The sequence below is a fragment of the Amblyomma maculatum genome, chromosome 4, assembly GCF_055883805.1.
Source record: "Amblyomma maculatum isolate TAMU_Amacu chromosome 4, ASM5588380v1, whole genome shotgun sequence".
Taxonomy (NCBI): Eukaryota; Metazoa; Arthropoda; class Arachnida; order Ixodida; family Ixodidae; genus Amblyomma; species Amblyomma maculatum.
Genome location: NC_139347.1, coordinates 90,307,042 through 90,329,028, shown reverse-complemented (window position 1 = coordinate 90,329,028; position 21,987 = coordinate 90,307,042). Strand labels below are relative to the sequence as shown.

Here is a 21,987-nt window from a genome sequence, read left to right as displayed (position 1 = left end):
TGACCAACACTTAGTATGATCGACTAGCCTCGTGCATTTTTGGACAGGTCCTGAATCGGTAGCGTCATGTGTTTGAGCGTCTTCGCTAATTGCTTTTACGAATTACTCGATAAACTTATGCAGAACTCCCTTGCGCTGTTTTGTCCTTTGACCATGCGTTTATAGTGCACTGTGTCGTAACAAAGCAACGCCATTTTTTTGCTTCCGTCACAGAATCCAAACCTCAATTCGAGCGTGCACAAGCGCATGTGGGAGATCATGAACCGGAAGCCGAACGTGTTCACCGGCTCAGACGGCGAGGGCATCGAGCGAGTGCGCTCGTCGAAAGGCCGCTACGCCTTCTTCATGGAAGCCAACAAAGTGGATTACGTGAGCAGTCAACGACCCTGCGACACAGCAAGACTGGGCGAAATGTTTGCCCGACGACACTTCGCCGTGGTGCTGCCCAAAGACTCTGCCTTGAGGTACAAGCGCTGTAATGGGCTTTAATGTGCACTTTCTCGTGATGGAATGGTTTATTTCACACTTGAAGATAAACCTTCCAGAAGCATAACATGAATGAATGCTTGACAGATCCGGATATAACAGCGTTTCGCCATTATCGCCGTGATCGCCAAAGCCATACTGTGTCTACAGCAGGGGTGTCCCATCGGGAGTCCAGTCCAAATGCGACGATTCCCCGTCAGCTAGATGCACTGCCCCACATTTTGTTCGGTTCGATTGTGCATTTTATTCCTTGCCCTTCCAGGCTTGTTCGGCACTCCCTCATAATTCTATCTGTTCCTTTGTCCGTAGCTTTCTGTCCGTAGTGCGCAGAAGGCATGGTAGCCATGACTGCCTTTATTTTTTTGCTTCTTAAGGTGAGAAACTGCGACTTCCATGCAGGCTAGTTCTTTCGCCGTAATGAGCGTTTGACGTGACGGGAAATGGCTGCCCGAACGTCCGCCGCTGTTACCACGGTTGGCACTGCTTGTGTCTTTTAACCCCGTCCCGCCTCTACATGCGACGAAGAAGTGACGGCATCGTACGCTGCCCATAAGCTGGGGCGTCGTCTGTTTAGTGGGGCGATATTGGTATCAGTCCATATCGCAGTCACTCTGTTTTACTTCATTCTTTTGGGTAAATAGAAGGCTGACGTTGCTTGTTACTATATCGTGTACTTGGGGCAGAAGGAGGGGGAGAAGATGGCTACACAATATGAAAGAGAACTGAACAAGGGTTGAGGGGAAGCCTCAGTTCGCAAGCCAACGTTTCGACAAAGGAACTTGTCTTCGTCTGGGAGAAAGCCCCTTGTTGAAACGTTGGCTTGCGAACTGAGGCAGCATACGTCCTTGCTATTTTTATCACTTTATAGGATCCCTCGTACGGCGGGCTTCTAAAATTTTTGCCACGTTTGTAAATTTTGATTTAATGCATCATCAGCAGAATTGCATCATACTTGTGTTCCTTCGTCGTTTGCGGCTGTTATTCTCGAAGAGGTCGCCGCAGCCACCACCTTCATAAGCGTGAATAGAACGTACAATTAAGCTGACACCTGATTTAGAGAAATTGTGTAGGATAATAAAATATTAGCAAAGTTGTTTTGTCTTCCTCTTTTTTTACATGAGTAACGACGTATGCTGCGTTAAATTAATCAGGATGAAATATAAGATTCGATATTTTCAAGTTCTGCTACTTCGTGTAATTAAGACTTATCATGTAGGTTACTTAGGCATATTTACTAGGGATACATGTAGTGGCAACGCCAGATATTCGTTTATTACGACAAATGACAGCTTGCCGCCTTATCAATATCGTGCGGTAAATACCAACAAGTCAGATATTCTCCTTGAAATATTTTAGTGCGAAATGACTAAATCATGGAGTTTAACCGGCTCACCGTTTCCTGCATCGTCGACCTGTTGAGCTCGGGGGAAACAAATTACGTGGAAGTGAAGTGGATTCGAACCTAGGAATTTCATGTGGAATACGAATACGGAGCTTCGCAGATATCATTGACTTTTTTTTTTATCTGACCAAGAACGCAAGACCAACAACAGATTTAACACGAGTGACGGAAAGCGTGGCTTAGAATGCATAACACCACGAAGCAATATTAATCGGGTGCGAAATAATGCTTTCGGTAAGTTTATGGCTGCTGACGGTAGCTAGTGCGCAGCTCGCTCTAGCTGCTTTTCTGCTTTTTCGACTGCGCCCGATAGCCACATAGACAGCGCGTTCGTTACGTGGGCATTCTTGTCGTTTTGCTAGCGTATACGCGGCCTCGCACGCCCGCAAAACGCGTTGAGATTTTCTTAACGCGGGAGCCCGAAATTACGCGCCAAGCTAGCGCAGCTCGCGCGCCCTGCACGAGGCACCGACCATAATTTCATGCGACAGTTTTATTTGCTATAACAAAATAATGTCTTCCCCATCATAGCCAAAGTTGCTCTTGCGCCATAAAACCCCATATAACTAACTGTTATTACAACTTACCGGCTTCTGTAGCTCGCGTTTGCCTTGGTGCATGCTTTTTGTCCTACCTTGATTACGTCATATGACACGTGCACGTTCCCATGTAATGCACTGGGAAGCGTACAACTTTGGCTATGGAATTTATTTTGTTAGAACCGCAGCATTCGGACGAAACACTTGAGGCGCTTGAGCTGCGGAAGCTTTGAGCACAATTTGGGGTTCAAATTGCTGCTAGTTCCCGTGTTAAGAAAACTGCAACGCATTGTCCGGGCAGTGAAGCCCCATCCGCGAGCAAATTGGGAGAAGAGAGGGCGGAGATGGGGGGGGGGGGGGGGGGGGGGGGGGGGGGGCGTCTACTTAACGAGCCCGCTGTCAACGCAGCGAACATGCGCAGTCGAAAACGCAGTCAAAGGGAGCTGCGCACCAGCTACGGTCAGCCGCCGTAAATGTACTGAGAGCATTATCTCGCGTCCGATGACTATCGCTTCGGAGCGCTTGCGGCAGTCCAAGCCGCGTCTTGCGTTACTCGTGTTAAGTCCATGGGCGGCTGTACACTGAAAAAAGCGCGTCCCAACTATGATCTGACGGGAACGATAGGTCGCGGCTATAACCGCCGCGGTCTATCCCTCCGTGGGTTTAACTGCAACTCCCTCACACTATGCACTACATGTCGTCCTCTTCATCAACTTCCATACGCGCGTAGTGGATCCAAATGCACTGCTATTGCATTTAAAGCGCCCCGCAGGCGCGGTACGGCTTGCCTTATCAACTTTGATCACCTTAAAAATTGAATTCGTGCAATTCAAAAATTTAGTTGACCCAAATTCAAAACACTTGGTCCGCCGCAAAACGTTTGGTAGCCCAGCCCCAAATTATGTCAGCTGAGATTGAGAAAACTTTATTGAACATAAGGGTGGATGACTGAGGCATGTTAGCTACGAAATTCCGTAAAGGTGGATGGACAGTCGAGGCTTGGACGCTTCCCACTACACTACACTGGTTGGAGGGGTCCAAGTCTTTCTCATTTCTTTTTTTTTTTTTTTTTTTGTCCAGCACCCTGTGACACACAGTGCCACAGTGTAAGCCTACATCACGCTCGGTCCTATTCAGAGCTTCGCAAACTTATCTTTCTCTGAACACTACGAACGCCCAAGGGTGATATTAGGGATATGTAGATATGTTTGAAACGCCTGCTGTATTAAATGGGGGCACAGCCGGAAGCACTGTGTATTTTATTATTGCGCTTGCCTGATTCACCTCTGGGCTTCAGTGTTACACCAAGCATGCCATTGCAGGTGGTAGGTTGTTCGGTGTGCATGATGTAATCACTGTTAACCGTAGTGGCGAAATGACTTGCCATGGTCCCGCTTGTCTCACATGATGCAGGAAGCCGGTGGATCAAGCAATCGCAAAGCTTACGGAGAGCGGCGAGCTGGAAAAGCTAAAGAGTAAATGGTGGTCTGAGAAATCCGTCTGCCATGAACCCTTAAAGAAGGTAAGAATCATTTAGAAAATGAAGCAGTTGGTAGTTGTTTCATGCCGGCGCTGAGAGCTCTTCTGAATTTCTCGTGACTGAAGGATATTCTCAGATCGGTTATTTGCTGATGGAGTTAATTTTTTAAAATAAATTCAACCTTTATTTATTTATTTATTTTTGCGGTACCTCACATCGTAGCAGCCATGGTAACGTTTGCTGAACCTTGCTTCTGTCCGCACCGAGTTCTGAACCAATCGGGGATACTTCTTAAGTGTTTTTATACCTTTGTTTTTTTCTGGAAGAAAGAGAGAGTCGGGGCAGAAGGACCTTTGCAACCCGAACATCGAAACGACGCTCCTCCATTGTCCAAATGGTTCTCTTGGTTGACGCAATAGCTGCAAAAAATCCAGGTCTTCCTTTCGAGGCCCTTTAGAGGCTTGAAATGAGGAATAAGTATAGCTGAGATCCATGGGCTCAAGCAGGTTGGCGATCTGTCACATGTGGTCACCAACATTCGCAAATTTACCTGAAGGAGTAACATGTAGAAATAACCTGTATATAACGATTTCCTCGTGTGTACCTGACAAGGCTGCGGGTGTTTGGTGGGCCCTAGCCATCGAGAGGGGGCTATAGACTCTAAAGAACTCGTCAACGCGGACAATTACTTGATTTGAAACGATGCAATATCACGAGTCATTAAAGAACTGACATATTTGAAATCATTCAAATAACTCAATTTCTTCCCTGCAGGAGCGTCTTGTGATGCCGTTGGAGAACTTCTTGGGCGTATTCTTCATCCTGGGCGGAGGAGTGGCGCTGGGCCTTCTCGTGGGATTCATCGAGATTGTGTACCGCGCATGCGCGCGCAGTTCTTCCTGTGGCAAGGTACGTTACAAAACTTTTTCAAGCAGCTTCTACATCTGGTACCTTAACAACAAACTTGTAAAAATGCTCCAAAACGCCTATTTGGTCCAGATGGGCCATAACACTAACTGTGCTTCTAATTAACAACAGGCTTTTTGTAGGAGCCCGAAAAATTTATACGACTTCACTGTCTTTGATCACCATGCATACGTCAAGTCTGCAACGTGATTCGAAGAGGCAGAAAGTGCGACTGACGTTTGTTGACTCAAGAAGGCCTTGTACAGTTTTCATAAGAAGACCTTTCTTAGCGCATTTTTGCTTAAGGCAGGACTAAAGGTTTTACTTTTTTATTTTACTCTTTTTAATCATGTGATACGCGTTATTAGATATTTGGGGAGTTGGTAGGAATACATAGGTAACATGAGAGCATAAACACGCCCACAGAGATAATATAGCCTAATGTGGTCCCTACATTCTCTCTGTGTCCGTGCTTATAAGCTTACGCTAGTTACGTTATCAGTTTGCATAACTATAGAGGCTAATTACGTGGAAGGTTATTTCATTAGGAAATGAAATATATATATATATATATATATATATATATATATATATATATATATATATATATATATATATATATATATATATATATATATATATATTTCTTGCCACGTCCTGCAGCCTACAGGCAAGCGCCATTTAGAATCAATGTTCTGAAAGAGGAAAAATTGAATTAATGGGGAAGCTTTAACTGTATAACTATTGAACCTTTTAATAAGGTGAATTAATAAGCTTAATTAGTTGATTAAAGATCGTTCTATTGTCGCTTGTAGTGGAGCATGTTCTTAGCCGCAGCAAAAATGTTCTCACAAAAACGCCAAGGAACGTGCCACTCGTCTCGTGGTCATAACACTTTCCTTATACCCCTTGGCGGCAGGACTTAAAGGAAAAATTGTTCAAAGCGGCCGTGCATGGGATGTTCAACCAAGTGACGCTGTGATGCTGACGCGCTCTTTACAGGGAGAATGCCCCGAGCCAGCATCGACGGAGGAAGCCCAAATCCCTGAAAAGGAGTTCATCGACCAACCACTGGCCTGCGCATAACTATATTGCGATGGTCACACGGCCTGTGGCGCTGAGGCTATGCAGGCCAAGCCCTAGCATTTATGGCACCTTTATTTCTGAGCGACCGGTAACGACGCTAGTGAGGTTTTCGTTTAAGCAAAACGCCTCGGTAACCTTCGTTTTGTGTACCCTCCTTTGGAGGGTTTCGTTTGATTTCGTTTTAGAGTGTTTCGTTCTGTGTGCCCTCCTCCTTGATACCTTTCTTAGGATTCGGTTTCGGTTGGCAAGATTCACATTAATAGCAAAATTATTTTCATTCAACAAAGTCTTCGAGCTGTATTAGCTTTTCTTTGAGTCATTCGCATAAGTTATTTATCGTGATGAATCATTATTTCTCTCATGATTATGTCTTATGCAAACTACTAAGCGACATGAGTGCCGCATTCCGATCCTGTTACCCTAAAACATTCCCCTGTGCTGTCGTGTCGTATTGACTGTTTCAAATTTACTGCTAACCTTAGCCGCGACGAAAGCTGCCAACGACACAAACCTACATGCATCGTGTATGTTTTTATACACAACTTCGCTTACGCGAGGCCAGTACATGATGGTCAAATGCTCACAAAGTGTTGAACAAGTTTTTACCTTAGTCTTGGTAGCTGTTTGTATGTTGTGAAAATGAAAGTGAAATGTTATATAACGGTGTCTTGTAGCATACACATCTGTCTCACATGCTTCATATTCACTCATGGTAGGAACATTGAGCCTGTATTTTACGCTCCAATAGAGGGCATCGGTGTCATAAGTGTGAACAGTCGGTTTCGGGAGATTATTGAAACAAGATTTTGTGTCATTAATTGAATACGGAATCGCTATGGCTTCAAGCTTGATTTAGAATGTCGCTAAATTATCTTACATACCCCTTGAAAGTTTTGAATAGTAGCGTACACGTGAGTCCACTGCCAAATTCGTACTGAGTTTTGAACTGAATATTACCAAACTGCAGTCTCTGAAAGAAAACTAAAATTGCTGATCTTGATGGTGGGCAAACATTCTAAATTTGCATAACAATTTTACTGGGTAAAGAGTTCTGCGAGTCACGCGGGACTAGGTTTATAGGGCGTTAGTGAGGGCTCTGAATCTCATGTTGATGTACGTCCCTGAGGCACTGCCATTATTAGCTGCAGACGAAAAAACATTGCGCGAACGGTTTCCCTGCGGCATATTGTTACTTTATCCGTACAGTCGACCTTTTTTGATGTCGAAGGCTGCACACCGTGCACCATTGTTGAGGTACGTTCAAGCGTCAGTCACTAGTCTTCACCTTCCTAAGAAAAACTACTACGATGTGTGTTCGGGCTACATATTGCATTTTATGTTTCATGGTTTTAATAACTTCGGAATCATTGGATATTTAATCTGCGCCCTTATAAACAGAGTTAAAATTGATTTTTGCATAACCGTAGGAGTGATAACAGTGCTAATTTTCGCACTTCTTTTCACGTGGTATGAGAGGAGCTGATAATTTCTTGAATTAAGTTACAGAGAGGCTGAGAGGTGAGTGAACTGTGCCCAGCAGAGTTCTTTTCTTCGCATATGTTTTGAGATTTAATTCACTGCAGGTTTTAAAACGAAATAAAATTTTCATATCATGTTTTGTCTAAACGCGGTTTCGTTCTATTTGCTGGCTAATTGTTCAGGGGGGCAAGAATGCATTAAGAATATTAGTAACAATAAAATAATATTAAATGACGACAAAAGGAAGCTCATTGGCCGAAATCGTCCCAAGATGAAAAAGCTCTTGGATAGTTCATGGCCACTGCCAGCGAAAGCATTCTTTCCTGGAATTTAACCGTAGAATTAATCGTGTGTTTTAATTATTTTTGTGAGGGGCTTCAACACAGCGTATTTTAACATGCACTCTGATTCCATTAATTTTGTCTTATCACGGGCAGTGGTTTAAAAGCGAACACGTGGAGCTCAAACGCGAGCGTTTTTCGTGTTCTCACAGTGTTTAAACCTGGTGCTGATGTGAATAGGGTTGTGCTTGTTGAAATGATGACATATATGTATTTACTGTGGCACTCAGACGAAACAAATAGTACTTTTATAGGCTCACTGATTGATGACGAATTGCTTAAACATTTACTCAACTCATTCAGTGTTGCTTTTGTCGAGAGAAACGCATGATTAAACGTTGCTCCAAAAACTTCCTCGTATCAGTCGAAATCTTGAATTAAGAGTTGACCCTTCGAACTTTTCTGTATTGCAATACGTGCTTTTGCCCTTTCGCTCCGAATTGTCATGCGAGAAAAAACTGATTGAAAATGCTGTCCAGCTTATTGCAAAGTTTGACTGTTTTAGAACAATGTAGTTGTTTTCTGATATTGTTCTCATAACCAAATACGTTAAGACACATCTGTGTGTATGTGCATGATAAATTCGTGTAAAAAGTGGCGAGCGCATGCGCGTGTATTTACCATAGCATTTCATCGTGCTGGCACCTCATTGAAGCTCATCGAAGCATGGTTGCATCTTAAACCGACCTCGTGGCTCTGAGATTCGTGGTGAACGCTGTATTTGCTTGAACGTCGCGTTGAACGCTGCTAAAGCTTGGGTCAAGGAGGTACCGTCAATGTACACCCCAATTATTCTGCACAATTAGGGGATTGTTAATCGATCAAAGTTGTAAAGTACTGGAGGATTTATCAAAGCCACACCAGCAGCTCCTGCGAATAACATATACTATTATCACATCAGTAGCAGCTTCATTCCATAGAAACCCTACGGTGATACACAAGCTTTTACGCTGCCACTAGTAAAATTATCTTTATACACGGAGGGGCTGCTGATTTAGCACGTCTTTTTAACTAATATATCAGTGACGCAGATATATCTTAAAATTCTAAGCAGGTTTTATTGGGCTTCATTTGGATGCTGACTCTATACGCAGGCACTAACAAACAACGACGGAAAACTTTTTAAGGTCGGCCTAGTAAAGTGAAAGGCAGGAGTGAAACGCTAAAATGCGCGCCTCGTAATTAAACAGTGTCGAGTAACATTGCTCACGGGCCTGTAAATGCACTTAGTGAGCAGCAGAGTTGTTTTATGATTGTGACGGAGCACGGAAGCTGTTTTTGGGGATGGTGTCTTTCTGATTTCTACGTGTCCAGTGTGCGTTTTGAATAAAATTTGAAACAATTTTGTGGCTGCTGTCTTTTTAGCCGATATGCCGCAAGTTTTACAGCATTCAACTCCGCTGTTTTGACGAATGCTACACATATGTATCATCCAGAATCACCGGGAATTTAAAAAAAAAGAACAAAGAAGATATTAGGCATTTTCACCTGCTACTGCGAAATTGTCTGACAGCGTTGGTTTCCTGAAATGATCCCGACTGTTCTTTGACCATAACAGCAGATTGGGCTTGTTGGTGATTTATTATAGGTTAATATAGCGCACCTCCAACAATGTTTATTACATGAAACTCGAAGTAACAGCTGTCAACCAGAGGTGTATGGGGCAACTATATATGAAAAATTGCGGACTGGCATCAAAGAAACAAAACAAAAAAGAGGTATAAGTATAAGCTCCTATCTCGTAGCGTAAATTTCATGACCTTGACCGGTGTGAATCTAGTAGTCATGGCTGATAGTTTTCTTCGTCAAGCGGCTCAGCTGTATCGCGTTCAAATCTTTCACCATCTTGGCAGCGGTTTCCAATGGTTGCATGCGCCCGGCAAGGAACTCGCATGGACCGATTTCATGCGGTCCTGTTGGGAGAACTGTGTCATCTGCGGTTATTAATAACTTCTAATACTCGCCTCATTTTGTTAATTTCTTCATCAGTCTAACCTTACTTGGGGAAAGCTTCCTTTAATCAGAGACTAGGGGAGAGGTACACTGAGTAAACAATTTTATTTTTCAGCGAAACACCTTTGTACAAGTAGCACACTTTCACGGCTAAAACAGCATGCCTATCTATATACAGCGATGGTAGACTTTAAATAAACACCTGAGCCTGACTGTGGTCGTCGCGAGTTTGATGCGTGTCATAAATACTGCTTCCCGGCATTGTTGCCCGGAAATTCGAAATGGTCCCTGTGCGAATCAAATACTGATGGAGTTTGGGACAATCTCTGGGTCCAGATATGGATATGGAAGGTCCTTGCAGGAGTTTCTCTTCTTGATATCTTCGCTGATCAACTTCAGTTCCTGTCGAAATCTGAAAAACGAAAGTGAGCACCTCAGTTGCTTGCGGACTTACAGCATAGGCCTGTTTGGCGCGCAAATGACCGCTCGTGTATGAATAGCGTGTAATGTTTTTTATAGCATCGTGCAGTGGCGGCCTGATGTGATAATTATTTCATGGCCAGGGATGAACAAGACTGGGATTCTACAGCTTGAAAGGAAGGAGCAGGGTGGGACAGAAGTACCCATGTCAAGAAAAATTTTGAATATTCACTTGCGAATTTTAATCCGTAGCATTAAATGTGTCCGCAGTGGCTGATTAGCTTATGTCGGGAATAATAGCCAGCCACAAGTGTTTTATCGCTAGATTGTTATGTCGAGAATATCATCGCTAGGAAAATATAGGTCACAATTAAAGGGCGTTAAGAAGTTAATTGATTGAATTGAACATTACGCTACACAATTAGGTCATAAATATTTGTTATGTAGAGTATATTTGTGCTGGAACAATCGTAGGTCTTAATTAATTATCGTTAATTAGGTGATTAGGTATATAAGTTGAATAGCTTATGTCAAGTACATTTGCACTTGAATGATTGCAGGCCTGAAACATTTGCCGTTAATTAGATAATTGTAATTAAATTTTAGCTTTAGCCTACAACATCAAGTCACATATCGCAGAAAAGGTCTCGGCATGTAGAAGCTCAAGTAAAACGTTGAACCACTCAAACGACAAGTAAACAGCGCTAAAGTTTGCATAAAAGAACTCAAAGAAACAGAAATGAACTATATATATTAGGGAAGCGCACTGAAGCCTCGTACATATATGTCCTGCGAAGCTGAGCCATAACGTAATTCGACCGCAATATGCGCAAATTTCACAGCAAACGTAGCTGGCACCAGAGAGGATTAGTGAACGTTTAATTGCTTGAAGCGAGGAATGCATTTGATACGCAAAGCTTTGCACGATGTACAGCGATAGGCGACACAGCGCGTGGCGGTGTCATCGACGAGTCAGATTTGTGCGGTCACAGTACCAACATATAATCACCAAAGTGATAAATAAAAAAAAAGAACATAATTGGGAAATCTTACTCATCAGCTGCTTTGACTGCATAAGGTTCGTACATGTACTGAACCTCGAAGTCTCCCAGCGAGTTGGTGCCCTTACTGCTGAGAAGCTTTGTGATGATCATGCTGTCGAGAGTAGCTTGCCGCGATGGGAGAATGGACACGATGTCCTCTTGGGTCCAGGCCCTCTGCATATTAGAGAAAAGTTTTCGTCTTCACCGGAAACAAGTATGCGATTTTAGCGTGACGTCCCGTTACAAGTCGTGCATGGTTCTCATTCACCCTTTTTTCCCCATATCTTTTATATACAAGGTGTTTCTTCAGAAGATACAAAATTAAAAAGGAAGAGGAAGTGACTTCAGTTTAATTTTAGCCCTCAGGCTACATTGAGGGCAATGGCGGACATGAACTAAGACGCAGAAGACTTCTATTAGCTAACTAATTAACTTAACACGATAATTTAGATTTTAAACTTTCATCTTAGGAGGTATGCTGCATTTTCATAAATGGAGCTCGTCTTCCAAATAGCGTAGCCGCGAAAAAAAAAATTTTAATGAAAAAGAATTGTAGCGAGCCTTACAAGGCCCTCAAAAATGACCCTGACAGATGGTTTCGCCCAGTAACACTGCGCCAGTGGTGCGTACAGCGTAGATCGCTCGGCCAATGGTCGCTTTGAGGCCGTACTGCAAGCGCAGTGACTTCGTGCATTGGGTACCGACGCGGTGGCTATCAGCTAGGCTGCGATCGAAATGAAATTGACAGTGAACCACTGTGCGCCCGTCTGGTTCTTAGGTGATGTCAGTAGAGTGACGAAATCTCCGGGTGGGGCGATTTACATCACAGGCGCGGTGCTAGTGTGTGAAACTGACTATTAGGGTGACATTTGAGGGTCTTAAAACGCGCTACAATTTTTTAAAGAAAATCGTTTTTCACGGCTATATTATTTCGAAGACGATCTCCGATTCCGGAAATACAACATACACCCTAAAATAACGATTATAAAAATGAATTATGGTACTTAGTAATTAGCAAACTAATTGAAGCAGCTTGCCTCAACCTGATATCCTCCGCAGCTCCCAATATACACCACAGCGCTAAAATAAATCTAGAGCCAGTTATGGTTGGCTTGTTGGTCCCAAAGCGGCTCAGGCTATGAGATACGCCGCAGGGGAGGACTCCGGAAATTTCGACCACCTGGGGTTCTTTAACCTGCACTGACATCGCACAGTACACGGGCGCCTTGCTTCTCGCCTCCATCGAAAAGCGGCCGCCGAGACCGGGATTTGATCCGGCATCCTTGGGAACAGTATAGTCGAGCGCCCTGACCACTGCGCCACCCCGGCGGGGAGTAGAGCCAGTTACCTTTGTCTTAAAATTTTGGAGCGTCTAAAGAAAAGCAGAAAAGCGTCCCCCGGCCTGGCGCTCGGCTTCTCCAGGGGTGTGCGTTTGGGAGAAGCTCCGTAAACCTCGCTGCGCGCCCCTCCTCCGCAGTGGGCCCAAACCCAGTTTCGAACCTCGCAGCCTGCAAAGGTGGCTCTGTTTGTCTTGCAAAGGTACTTCCTTTGAGCCTCACCTGAAGTGCTCCCTTAGATAAGAACGGTGATCGAGGTACGTAACCGTTTTTTGTTTTCAGTGAAATGTTTATACGTACAGGGCAAATGTTTCTACCCAAAGGAATGAACCTTAGGTTTGCAAGATATGCGGTAGTTTTCCTGAAAAAAATAAAAAAATATCACATATCATTACAGGTCAGTGTGCGTGCCGTATATATAGTTTAAATCGGATGTTCCAGCAAAATGTAACCAAGGTTTTAACGATACGGATAGCCAACCGAAACGCACTAAGAGCTGTTCAGAGTCGCGTGACCTATTGTGCAGTATTCTTTTCATTCACGAAGGTTAATTATTAAAGACTAATAAACTGAAAGTCCTGGTTAGCTCACTAGGTAGAGCGACTGCCCCGGAAAGGCGGTGGTCCCGGGTTCGATCACCGGCCCAGAACTAATTTCTCTTTAACTACTGAGTTTCTGAGGAAGCTGTATAGCTTTCCTGTGTAGCCGTATGGCTAGGTGAATGACAATTAGTAATTGCTGCCTTAATACTAATAAGCTAAGTTTATAATTACCGGCTTGAAGAATGAATCGTCAGTGTAAAAGTTGTAGAATGTCTCAAAAACAGGTAGCTACGCTCTTTCCATGATATAAGCTTGCGTGTACATAACGTATTTTTATTTACTGTCTGTAAACGATTCCTCGCGCAATAAAAAAGGCTTCCTCGTGACAGAAACGCCAGTTCAAAAGTATCGATGGCATACACATAAAAGTAGGGATGGTACACACAAGGAATTGTATGTAAGCAATCAGGAGGCAAGCGAGCGCACACTCTTACCGAAACAACAGGCTTTTTCTACCATGATATAAAGTAGCGTGAAGGAAGAGGATAGACGGACATATGCACACAGACAATGCGTCTCCACACCTGAACAAATTTTGCAGTAACGAACATGCTCCCCTCCCCTCCTCTTCCCCTATAACGCGTGCTATTTCTTATGATGAACGCGCTAAGAAAATAAAAACAAAAATCTATGAACCAATGCAACACTGCGCAACGCGAAATTTTATCGCAGCTACTTAAGAGTTTTGCGATATACTGGGGCAAACATTTTGAGATACTTTTATGTATGTGCCGTTACAACGGTACTACGATCATGAGTTCGTCAACGGGCATGAAGAAGGTGTCAGAATGGCGCTTGGTGCTATTGTGCTTATAGGAGATGTGGGTGTGTTGGTGCACCTGCGTTCGCTTCTACGCACGTTGTAGAGTGGCTTTTCCCCCGAAGGTCTCGGAGGAAGATAAAGAAGAGCCGCTAGCGAGCGGCGCATGAGCTCGTGCCTGTTCTTTCTCATCTTCTGATTGGATTAGATTGGAAAACATTAAATGTCAGCAATGAGCGATTTTTGGGTGCTACACTTAGACGGCCTCAAGTCCGTCGCTCTCGGCGACCTTTTGAGCCCACTCAGTAGCCCAAACTTGCGTCAACGGGTCTGAGCTGGCCAGTATAGCCTCCCACCGCTCTAAAGAAGGGACTGGTAGTAGGTCCGCCGGTGGTGGCGCGTTTTTGCAGCTTCATAATATATGATCATACCCGGCTATTTCGCCGCAGTGTTTACAATTTGGATTGTATTGTGCTGGGTACATGTGCGCTAATTTAGATGGGCTGAAGAAGGCACGTGTCTGAAGCCGACGCCAGATTACTTCCTGCCTTTTGTCTAGTTTCTCGTCTGGTGGAGGATATATCCGCTTTTCTAGTTTAAAGTGATTAGTGTAGTCATGAAATGAGATAAGTGCATCTCTCGAGAAATTGGGGGAATCTACGTGGCTCACTGCTCGGCTGACATAACCTCGAGCTATACTGTGAGCCAACTCGTTTCCTTTGTTCCCCGAGTGTGCCGGCACCCATATTAATTCCACATTTTTTTGGTTCCAGTCTTTTATGTCTTAAAATTCGCTCTGTCTCTTTAGAGATCATGCCCCTCGCAATTTTTTTTTATAGCAGATTTGGAGCCAATTCGCTTCGGCTCGTGACACCATCGTGGCTTGTGACCCTTATTCTCTCGGTTACACCGGCGTCAACGGTGACGCGCTGATCCGCCGAACGGGCGCATAAGAGCCGCGCTCTAAAACGCGATACAGATTTCAGCAGCAAAGCTACCGCCACACTGGCTCCCCGGTATCCCCTGTCACGTCTCCCCTGTCAATGCAATTTAGCTAACAAAGTCGCCCGCTTTGTCAGAAACGTTTTAGCAAGCCCCAAAAAGAGCAGCCATTAGATAAGACATGCAGCACGGTTAAGGTACACGTTATTAACCCTTAAATATCTTCGGCTTGTAGCATTTGCTTTAACCACTCATCTACCGACAACCACTCACTGAGGATCACAGACACCTTTAGCTACATCAAATGCGCTGCTTGTTGTTTGCTCAGAATAGACGGAGAAATAATGCCACTCCATCTCGACCCGAAGTCAGACGGCAGTTGCAACCGAGACCCGCGTGGAAGCTCTAGTTTCAGTCGCCAGACAGCGGCACTGTGATCGCTTATTCCAGACTATGAGAGCCGACTACGTCACCAGAAATGACTACAACTCATGCCGCTAATGTTCGGTTCCGTTAGACTCACTCCGATTCTGAATTGTTAGTGCGGAAGCACTCATACGATACTGAGTGCTACTTGTGCCTCTTTGGTTGTCATAGCAACTGTGACGGCAGCTGTTGCCGAGCCATCGAAGGGCGAGTGGAACGGCATGAAATACAGATACATCTGTGCCAAGGCCCTACCTCTATCGCATTTCCTCGTACGGCCTCATTAATGGAGCGTCATGAGGCACCAGGTTTCCCTCCCCAGGCGGCACGAACCACGAGCCCAATACTGGTACGATACTGGCAATGTTCTGCCTAAATAGGACCAATGAATTACCAATATACCCGAGAACTGTGTCGATGGTTTGTGCTGCTTTTATCTTTGGTATGAAAAGTGCAAAACAACCGTTCTTCATGTAACGTTCAGGTGGTGTTACAACATTTGACCTCCCATTTTATCACCTACCTACTGCTCAAGTTGGAGACTAGCTTGCGATAGGCATTTCAAACGACTGCACAACTACCTCCAGTTGCATGCCATGCAATAAAGACGATTAACGCATTGCCACACTCTTTGCCATTGTCTCAATGCTAAAGCGCAAAGCAACGCTACGTCAAACCATACCAGTGTTTTCACATGTCTCAGTGGGCTTAAGCGGAGTTAAACTCCGAGTAAGCTTTTTCATCCTTTAAAACAGAAAGACTCACTTCCTCCTTCCTGAAGCAGCTCTTCGTAGGTTCTGATCTAAAACCTCCTAAACGCGGTCGTGCCCGGAGATGGCTAATTTCTAGTCCCAGCTAGTAGACGCATTTTCTGGAGCTCAATTGTTTCGGCTCTATAGCTCGCTGTATCTCCTTGCGACGAACCTTGTCCTTGGGCGGCCCATTGTACAGGAAGGCGGGGTAGTTGGGCGGGAAGGCGTACTCCTCGTACTGCTGGAAGTTCGCCGCCGCGTGCCCCACACTGCACTGCTGGATGATGGCCGTCACTGTGTCAATGACCTGCTCCACGTTGACGAATTTCCCGTGTTCATCTCCCGGCACGCCCTACGAGGAAACACAAGCGAATTACAACTCATCAACACCGATTTGTATGTCAGTCTAGAGGATGTATACTAGAATGCTTGGTTGGGTCAGGGGTCACGAGAGTGAGCGGCTGAGTTCCTTGTTTACCGATGTAGCCAGCCCAGCAAGGTTAGCCACCTTTGAGAAGACGGCGAGTGTGAGCTCTATGGAAGCCGGACGAAGAGAGGGACAAGCATTAGCGCATGTGTTTCTCCTTCTCTTAACCCACCTTCCCGAGTTCTGTTTCCTTCTTTTTGTAGCCATCTTTGCAATGGTAACTTAAGATGACGCAGGCATGGAACTCAACCGATAGGATCATAACCAGTAAACCCAGGTAATCTTACCGCTGGTAGCGCCTGAATAAATCTACGGTAACCTAGAAAGCAAAGTAAAGAACGGTTGAGGGGAGGCTTCAGTCCACTAGTCACCATTTTGACAAGAGAACTTGTTTTTAAGGAAACTTTTACATACATTCTTGCATATGTTTCAGTTTAAATTCAGTATTTGTTGAGGCGGTACAAGCGAGCTCAGCGCAGCATCATTAACCAATTCTTATTCCTCAGTATTGAGTTGTATATCTCTCTTTTCCGCTAAGACCGATTTTGTTTCTCTATTTAGGGCTAGGTTTGAAGCTATTTGTCATTAGTCTGATTACTTTAATGCAAATTAAAACGACCGTATTTATTATTGAATTTCTACGACCACGACCAATATGAATTATTGAAAAATCACACAAAATTCTGTGAAACAAAAAGCATGATGTGCTTATTTGTCTGATATATCTGCGTTGTGTGCACCACCCAGCACTATTCTTACCTGAAAAAAAAAAAAAAAAGCCGTTATCAACTAGCAGCTCACACTGACTGCCTCTCAGGCGACGGAACAGAGACGTACACAAACTATATTGAGCAGTGTCTATTTCTTCATCGGATGGAGTTTTCTACACTCCTCTGATATCACAGGTCGAATTAAGCTCTCCGAAGGGAGCTTGTTCGCTACATTACGTTTCCTTGACGCGACAGCGTTTAAGTACCCGTTCTGCAGAATATCCGGCGTTGTAGGCGTTGTCACGGGCATGGCTTTCGGGTAAGGCTCAGGAAGTTGGCATATGACATGGCCGGACACTGGTTGGTTGCTGGGCTGTGTGACGTCATGGTACTGCATGACACGGCAGGAGCTGCCAAATCGGGCTCCTGCTTTGAGACTCGACGGTGAGATGAGAATCGAACCCACGGGGACCAACAGGCTCCGCGTAAGCAGCGCTACTCCTTATATGGGAACGTAGGCAAGTTGATACGCCTGGTTAACCGGTCTTGAACCTGAGTACAAAATGCTGGGCGATATCAGCCTACACACAAGCGACTAATTGCCAACGATAGATGCCGGTTGCATAGTTCATGTTTCGTTATCTTCCACGGGAAGGCACGGCCTTGCTTATGTGTTGTTCCTATTTAAAGGCACAGGTAAGCACTAGTAAGTTTTTGGGTAGTGACCACTTCTTCGAGTTGGCACTGTATGCGGACGAAGTGCCACCTAATTTTGCTCTGTTGTAGGGGGGGGGGGGGGGGAGACACTTAATCTACGCCTTTATAAGTAAGACGTAACAGCATTAACGATTACCGTCCACCGCTCCCCTTACGAATCGTTGTTGGCGTAGATGCACTTTGCAACTCGCTGTGTCAATAACCCCTTAACGAGATATCTGCCTTTATTATCTCACGCATACTATTTACCACGCAACCGTAAGGTTGTACATCTTGTGAAAGGCCACCCGACATAGCAATAATGCCCCGCTTAACCAAACAAGCCATGCGTACGAGCCTGCGTTGTTTATCTGTAGCGTGTCCGACTCGGAATGCAAGGCTGCTGGAGGGTTCGATTACTCTCGCCCTGCCATATTAAATAAAAACTCTACAGCTGAATGCTTTTTTTTTCTGAATTTGCCATACCATGTGGCACCTTGACATCGCATAACCATACGACCAATCAGGCCGTGTCAGGTGCCAGCTATCATCCATTGCCAACACCAGGCCCAAGATTTTTTGCTCACAGCGCCGTCAACGTCCACACTAGAGTTCTGGAGAACAGGGCGTCGTTAAACAGAAATTAACGGACAGCACGGAGCTTGAAGAGCACGAGCGTTAGTTTTGGTCTGCTATTCGATGCGCGCCGACGCGAAAGATGGATGCGCGTGGTTTCCGTGCCGCTCTTGCAAAGATTACTGAGAAAAGCCGTAGCCTGAATCCTTTATCTGGGTTGTCTTATACACCGCGCAGCAATCTAACCAATGAATCACTTTGTCGTTTCTGACGTGGCCACGCATTGAACGTTTGGTACGCGGGCATGCGAGTAAATTATTCTGAGTACCGAAACCTGCTCCACCATATTTATTTTTTTTTATTTACAGACATACTGCGGACCGTGGTTAGGTCCAAGCAGGTAGGGCACTATACATTGCAAAGAAACAAGCAGATAAAATTATACAAAACGAAGCAATATACAGCATAAACGCACTTGCAACATAGAGTTTGTAATGTAAAAAACCAAGACACTTACAAAGAACTTTGAGATGTAAGAAAAAAAAAAAAGGAAATAAAAGATATATGTATATACTCATATATACATACATACACGCATACATACACATTATATACACATACACATACCCACATTATGTATATATATATATATATATATATATATATATATATATATATATATATATATATATATATATATATATATATATATATATATTACATTACTAATTTCTGTGATTATCCAAGTAAAACATTAAAAAAAATAATAATAAAAAAAGACATAAAGTACCGTCCCCAACGCTTTAATTGGCCTCGCCGACTGTTGGCTTCTTTTCTTCACACACACACACACACACACACGCACACACACACACACACACACACACACACACACACACACACACACACACACACACACACACACACACACACACACACACACACACACACACACACACACACACACACACACACACACACACACACACACACACACACACACACACACACACACACACACACACACACACACACACACACACACACACACACACACACACACACACACACACACACACACACACACACACACACACGCACACACACACATCTATATATATATATATATATATATATATATATATATATATATATATCGCAAATTCGTAAATTCGTAAATTCTGCAAAAGCTTTACCTTGAAAGGTTACCGAGTGTGGCGATCGTTCTATTTCCTTTTAAAACGTGACGTATGCAAACTCTGTTTCAATTTAATTATCTCAGACACGAGTGGGTACGCGAAGAGGGCACTTGCCTTTATGCCGACACCTGTCAGATGGCGCTCTTTAACAAGCTCGTCCCTCCACTGATGCAGCTCGTAGTCGTTTTCAAGCTTCTCTGGCGTATCTGAGCGGTTTAGAAGACAATATATTTCACACCTTTCCCAGTGGCTAGCGAAATAAGTGCTCACCGTAGTAGTAGTTCACAATCTTGGCCACGTATTTTCTGATCGCCGCGTTAATCCTTATCGCGTCGTCCCTGTACGGATACCAAGGCAGCACCTCCGGACTGAGAACCTGTAGTTGAGACGCAAGCGGTGCAGAATTAGTATTTCGGGGGACTTACGATTGAAATCGCATAGGAAGATTTCCATCGCATTTCATAATTCATAACATGTAGTTTCACAACAGGGAGTGCCTCTTCTCTTAACCCTTTACGTGAAGGCGTAAAGTAATATAGCTCACAAAGGTTACATATCTCACTTTGAATGCAACGCAGTAGATAAATTTATAAAAAAGAGACAGAAAACATAGGTTTCGGCATCTCATTGTCTATACCTGCATGACTGATTGCACAAACCAGAAAGAACTTCACTGGGATTGCACAGATTTTGGTGATCACATTTTCAAAAGTCAACAATTCTATTAATGAATTTTTGTTGCTTTCGGATTTGCAGATCGGCAGGAATGACAGCGAGGATACCTTCTCTGCCCGCATCAGCGAGTGCATCACAGATGACACTATCATTAAGTGAATGTAACATTTACAAAAAAAAAAATAAAGATAGGTGGTAGCGTAAGAACTTACCCCTCTTGACTCTATATCCTTTTCTGGGTTTCCATGAACATCGAGCCTCCAGACATCCAGCCTGTTGAAGAAAAACAACCGGTATGAAAACTCACGACCGAAATAAATGCTCGGAAGAAACCTAATTACCCTTAGCTGTGTCATGGAAAAGTGTCAGAACCTCGTGGTGAGCTGTAAACTACGACCACACATACCGTACATACTTAACTGAAATTGGTCAGCAGTGCATCGTCAAAACGACTGGAAAACGCTCGGCAGCCGATATTCGCGGCCAACAGAAGGAGGCCCGAAGGTGAGCCCTGGTTGACTGCCAGTTATGCTGCTTTATAATCGGCTAAAGACTTTCAGTCAACAATTGGCAAATGATAAGGAATTAGTCGAGGCACAGTATTCGGGCAGCCAAACATGGTTCACCGTAAAGCCGCGGTTGGCTGCCCACGAGGCTAGCCAGGTACTTTGAGCCAGCCACAACTCGTGCTCAATAGGCGAAAATTGCGGCGGAAGCGATCCATTTATGTTGCACTATTCGAATAGACGCCATCTTTTTCTTTTTTCATACACAGTGCGCACGACTGGCATACTTATAGTTTCGTAGTCTTTGAGCTATAATTTATAAACAGAGGCTTATAAACTGAGTTTTAAGGCGAATGCTTTTAATGGCTCATAGGTTCCGCGGGATACCGCAAGATTACGACGTCATCACCTGCTGACGTCGTCGACCATGACGCCCGGGATATTGAAATGCACATCATAATTCTCTTTGTCTACCGTGAGGATGATAGTAGCCATAACAATGACGCTGCAATTAGTGGTAATGACATAATGGTATTAGTAATGGTAACGACGGTGCATTTTGTTCATAACGATAACGCGAGCAAACGTGATGCACGTGCCGTGTGTACCAGCAACGCTTAGGTTTTCGCATTTCTACAGTGTAGATTCCACAGTACTCTCGCAAATTTTTTTTATTTTTGAGGTAGTGAATTGAGGCCACAGAGGAAACAGTCAGTAGGGAGCGTCATGGAGATGAAAGCGAGATCCGGTTCCATTGCGGCTATATAAAAGAACTCCCTGTCCCCTGGAGTGAGAAAAGGAATAGACCCTCGCTGGCTATCTCATCTGAATTTTCGATCGCCGCCACCTCCCCCGCCCTCCACGACCATTGACCATTTCTTTTGGAAGGTGTGTTACAGCCCTGCTTTTTAGTCACAGTAGGAATATTTTAATATGTGTTAATAAATGTAAACTGCCTGAATCATCTTCGCCTTAATGTTCCAGCATACAGCGCTTCAGTGTGATAAGAGTAAATACGTAGCCGTCCAACTTTCTCACCCTCTCCGAATGATCTCGAACATCCCGTTCACTCCAACGGCTAGAGTTTTGTCCACCCATCCTCCGGGGCTGATGAGTTTGCTGATGCCACGCCTGAAATGGGACGTGAAATCAGTACGGTACAGCACATGGAGGCCAGCTACATCGCAGAATTATGCCAAGGCCTTAAAACTAGAGCACACATTAGGTCTTGATTTGATGGCTAC

The 21,987-nt window shown here is 44.3% G+C and overlaps 2 protein-coding genes across 2 annotated transcripts in view; one reads left to right on the top strand and one right to left on the bottom strand.

Moving 5' to 3' along the window:
- LOC146191628 (glutamate receptor 1-like) overlaps positions 1–6,098 on the top strand; it is a 35,098-nt gene extending 29,000 nt beyond the window's left edge. The window contains exons 12-15 of the mRNA XM_084599974.1: positions 214–464; positions 3,841–3,949; positions 4,682–4,816; positions 5,816–6,098. Of these exons, the coding sequence (XP_084456100.1) occupies positions 214–464; positions 3,841–3,949; positions 4,682–4,816; positions 5,816–5,899 (579 nt within the window). The 3' untranslated portion in view covers positions 5,900–6,098. The remainder of the gene's footprint in view (positions 1–213; positions 465–3,840; positions 3,950–4,681; positions 4,817–5,815) is intronic.
- A 3,660-nt stretch (positions 6,099–9,758) lies between these two features.
- LOC146191627 (allene oxide synthase-lipoxygenase protein-like) overlaps positions 9,759–21,987 on the bottom strand; it is a 58,108-nt gene continuing 45,879 nt past the window's right edge. Inside the window, exons 11-17 of the mRNA XM_084602151.1 lie at positions 21,782–21,874; positions 20,450–20,510; positions 19,833–19,938; positions 19,677–19,768; positions 16,127–16,306; positions 11,146–11,309; positions 9,759–10,084 (exon numbers count right to left, since the gene is read on the bottom strand). Of these exons, the coding sequence (XP_084458277.1) occupies positions 9,970–10,084; positions 11,146–11,309; positions 16,127–16,306; positions 19,677–19,768; positions 19,833–19,938; positions 20,450–20,510; positions 21,782–21,874 (811 nt within the window). The 3' untranslated portion in view covers positions 9,759–9,969. The remainder of the gene's footprint in view (positions 10,085–11,145; positions 11,310–16,126; positions 16,307–19,676; positions 19,769–19,832; positions 19,939–20,449; positions 20,511–21,781; positions 21,875–21,987) is intronic.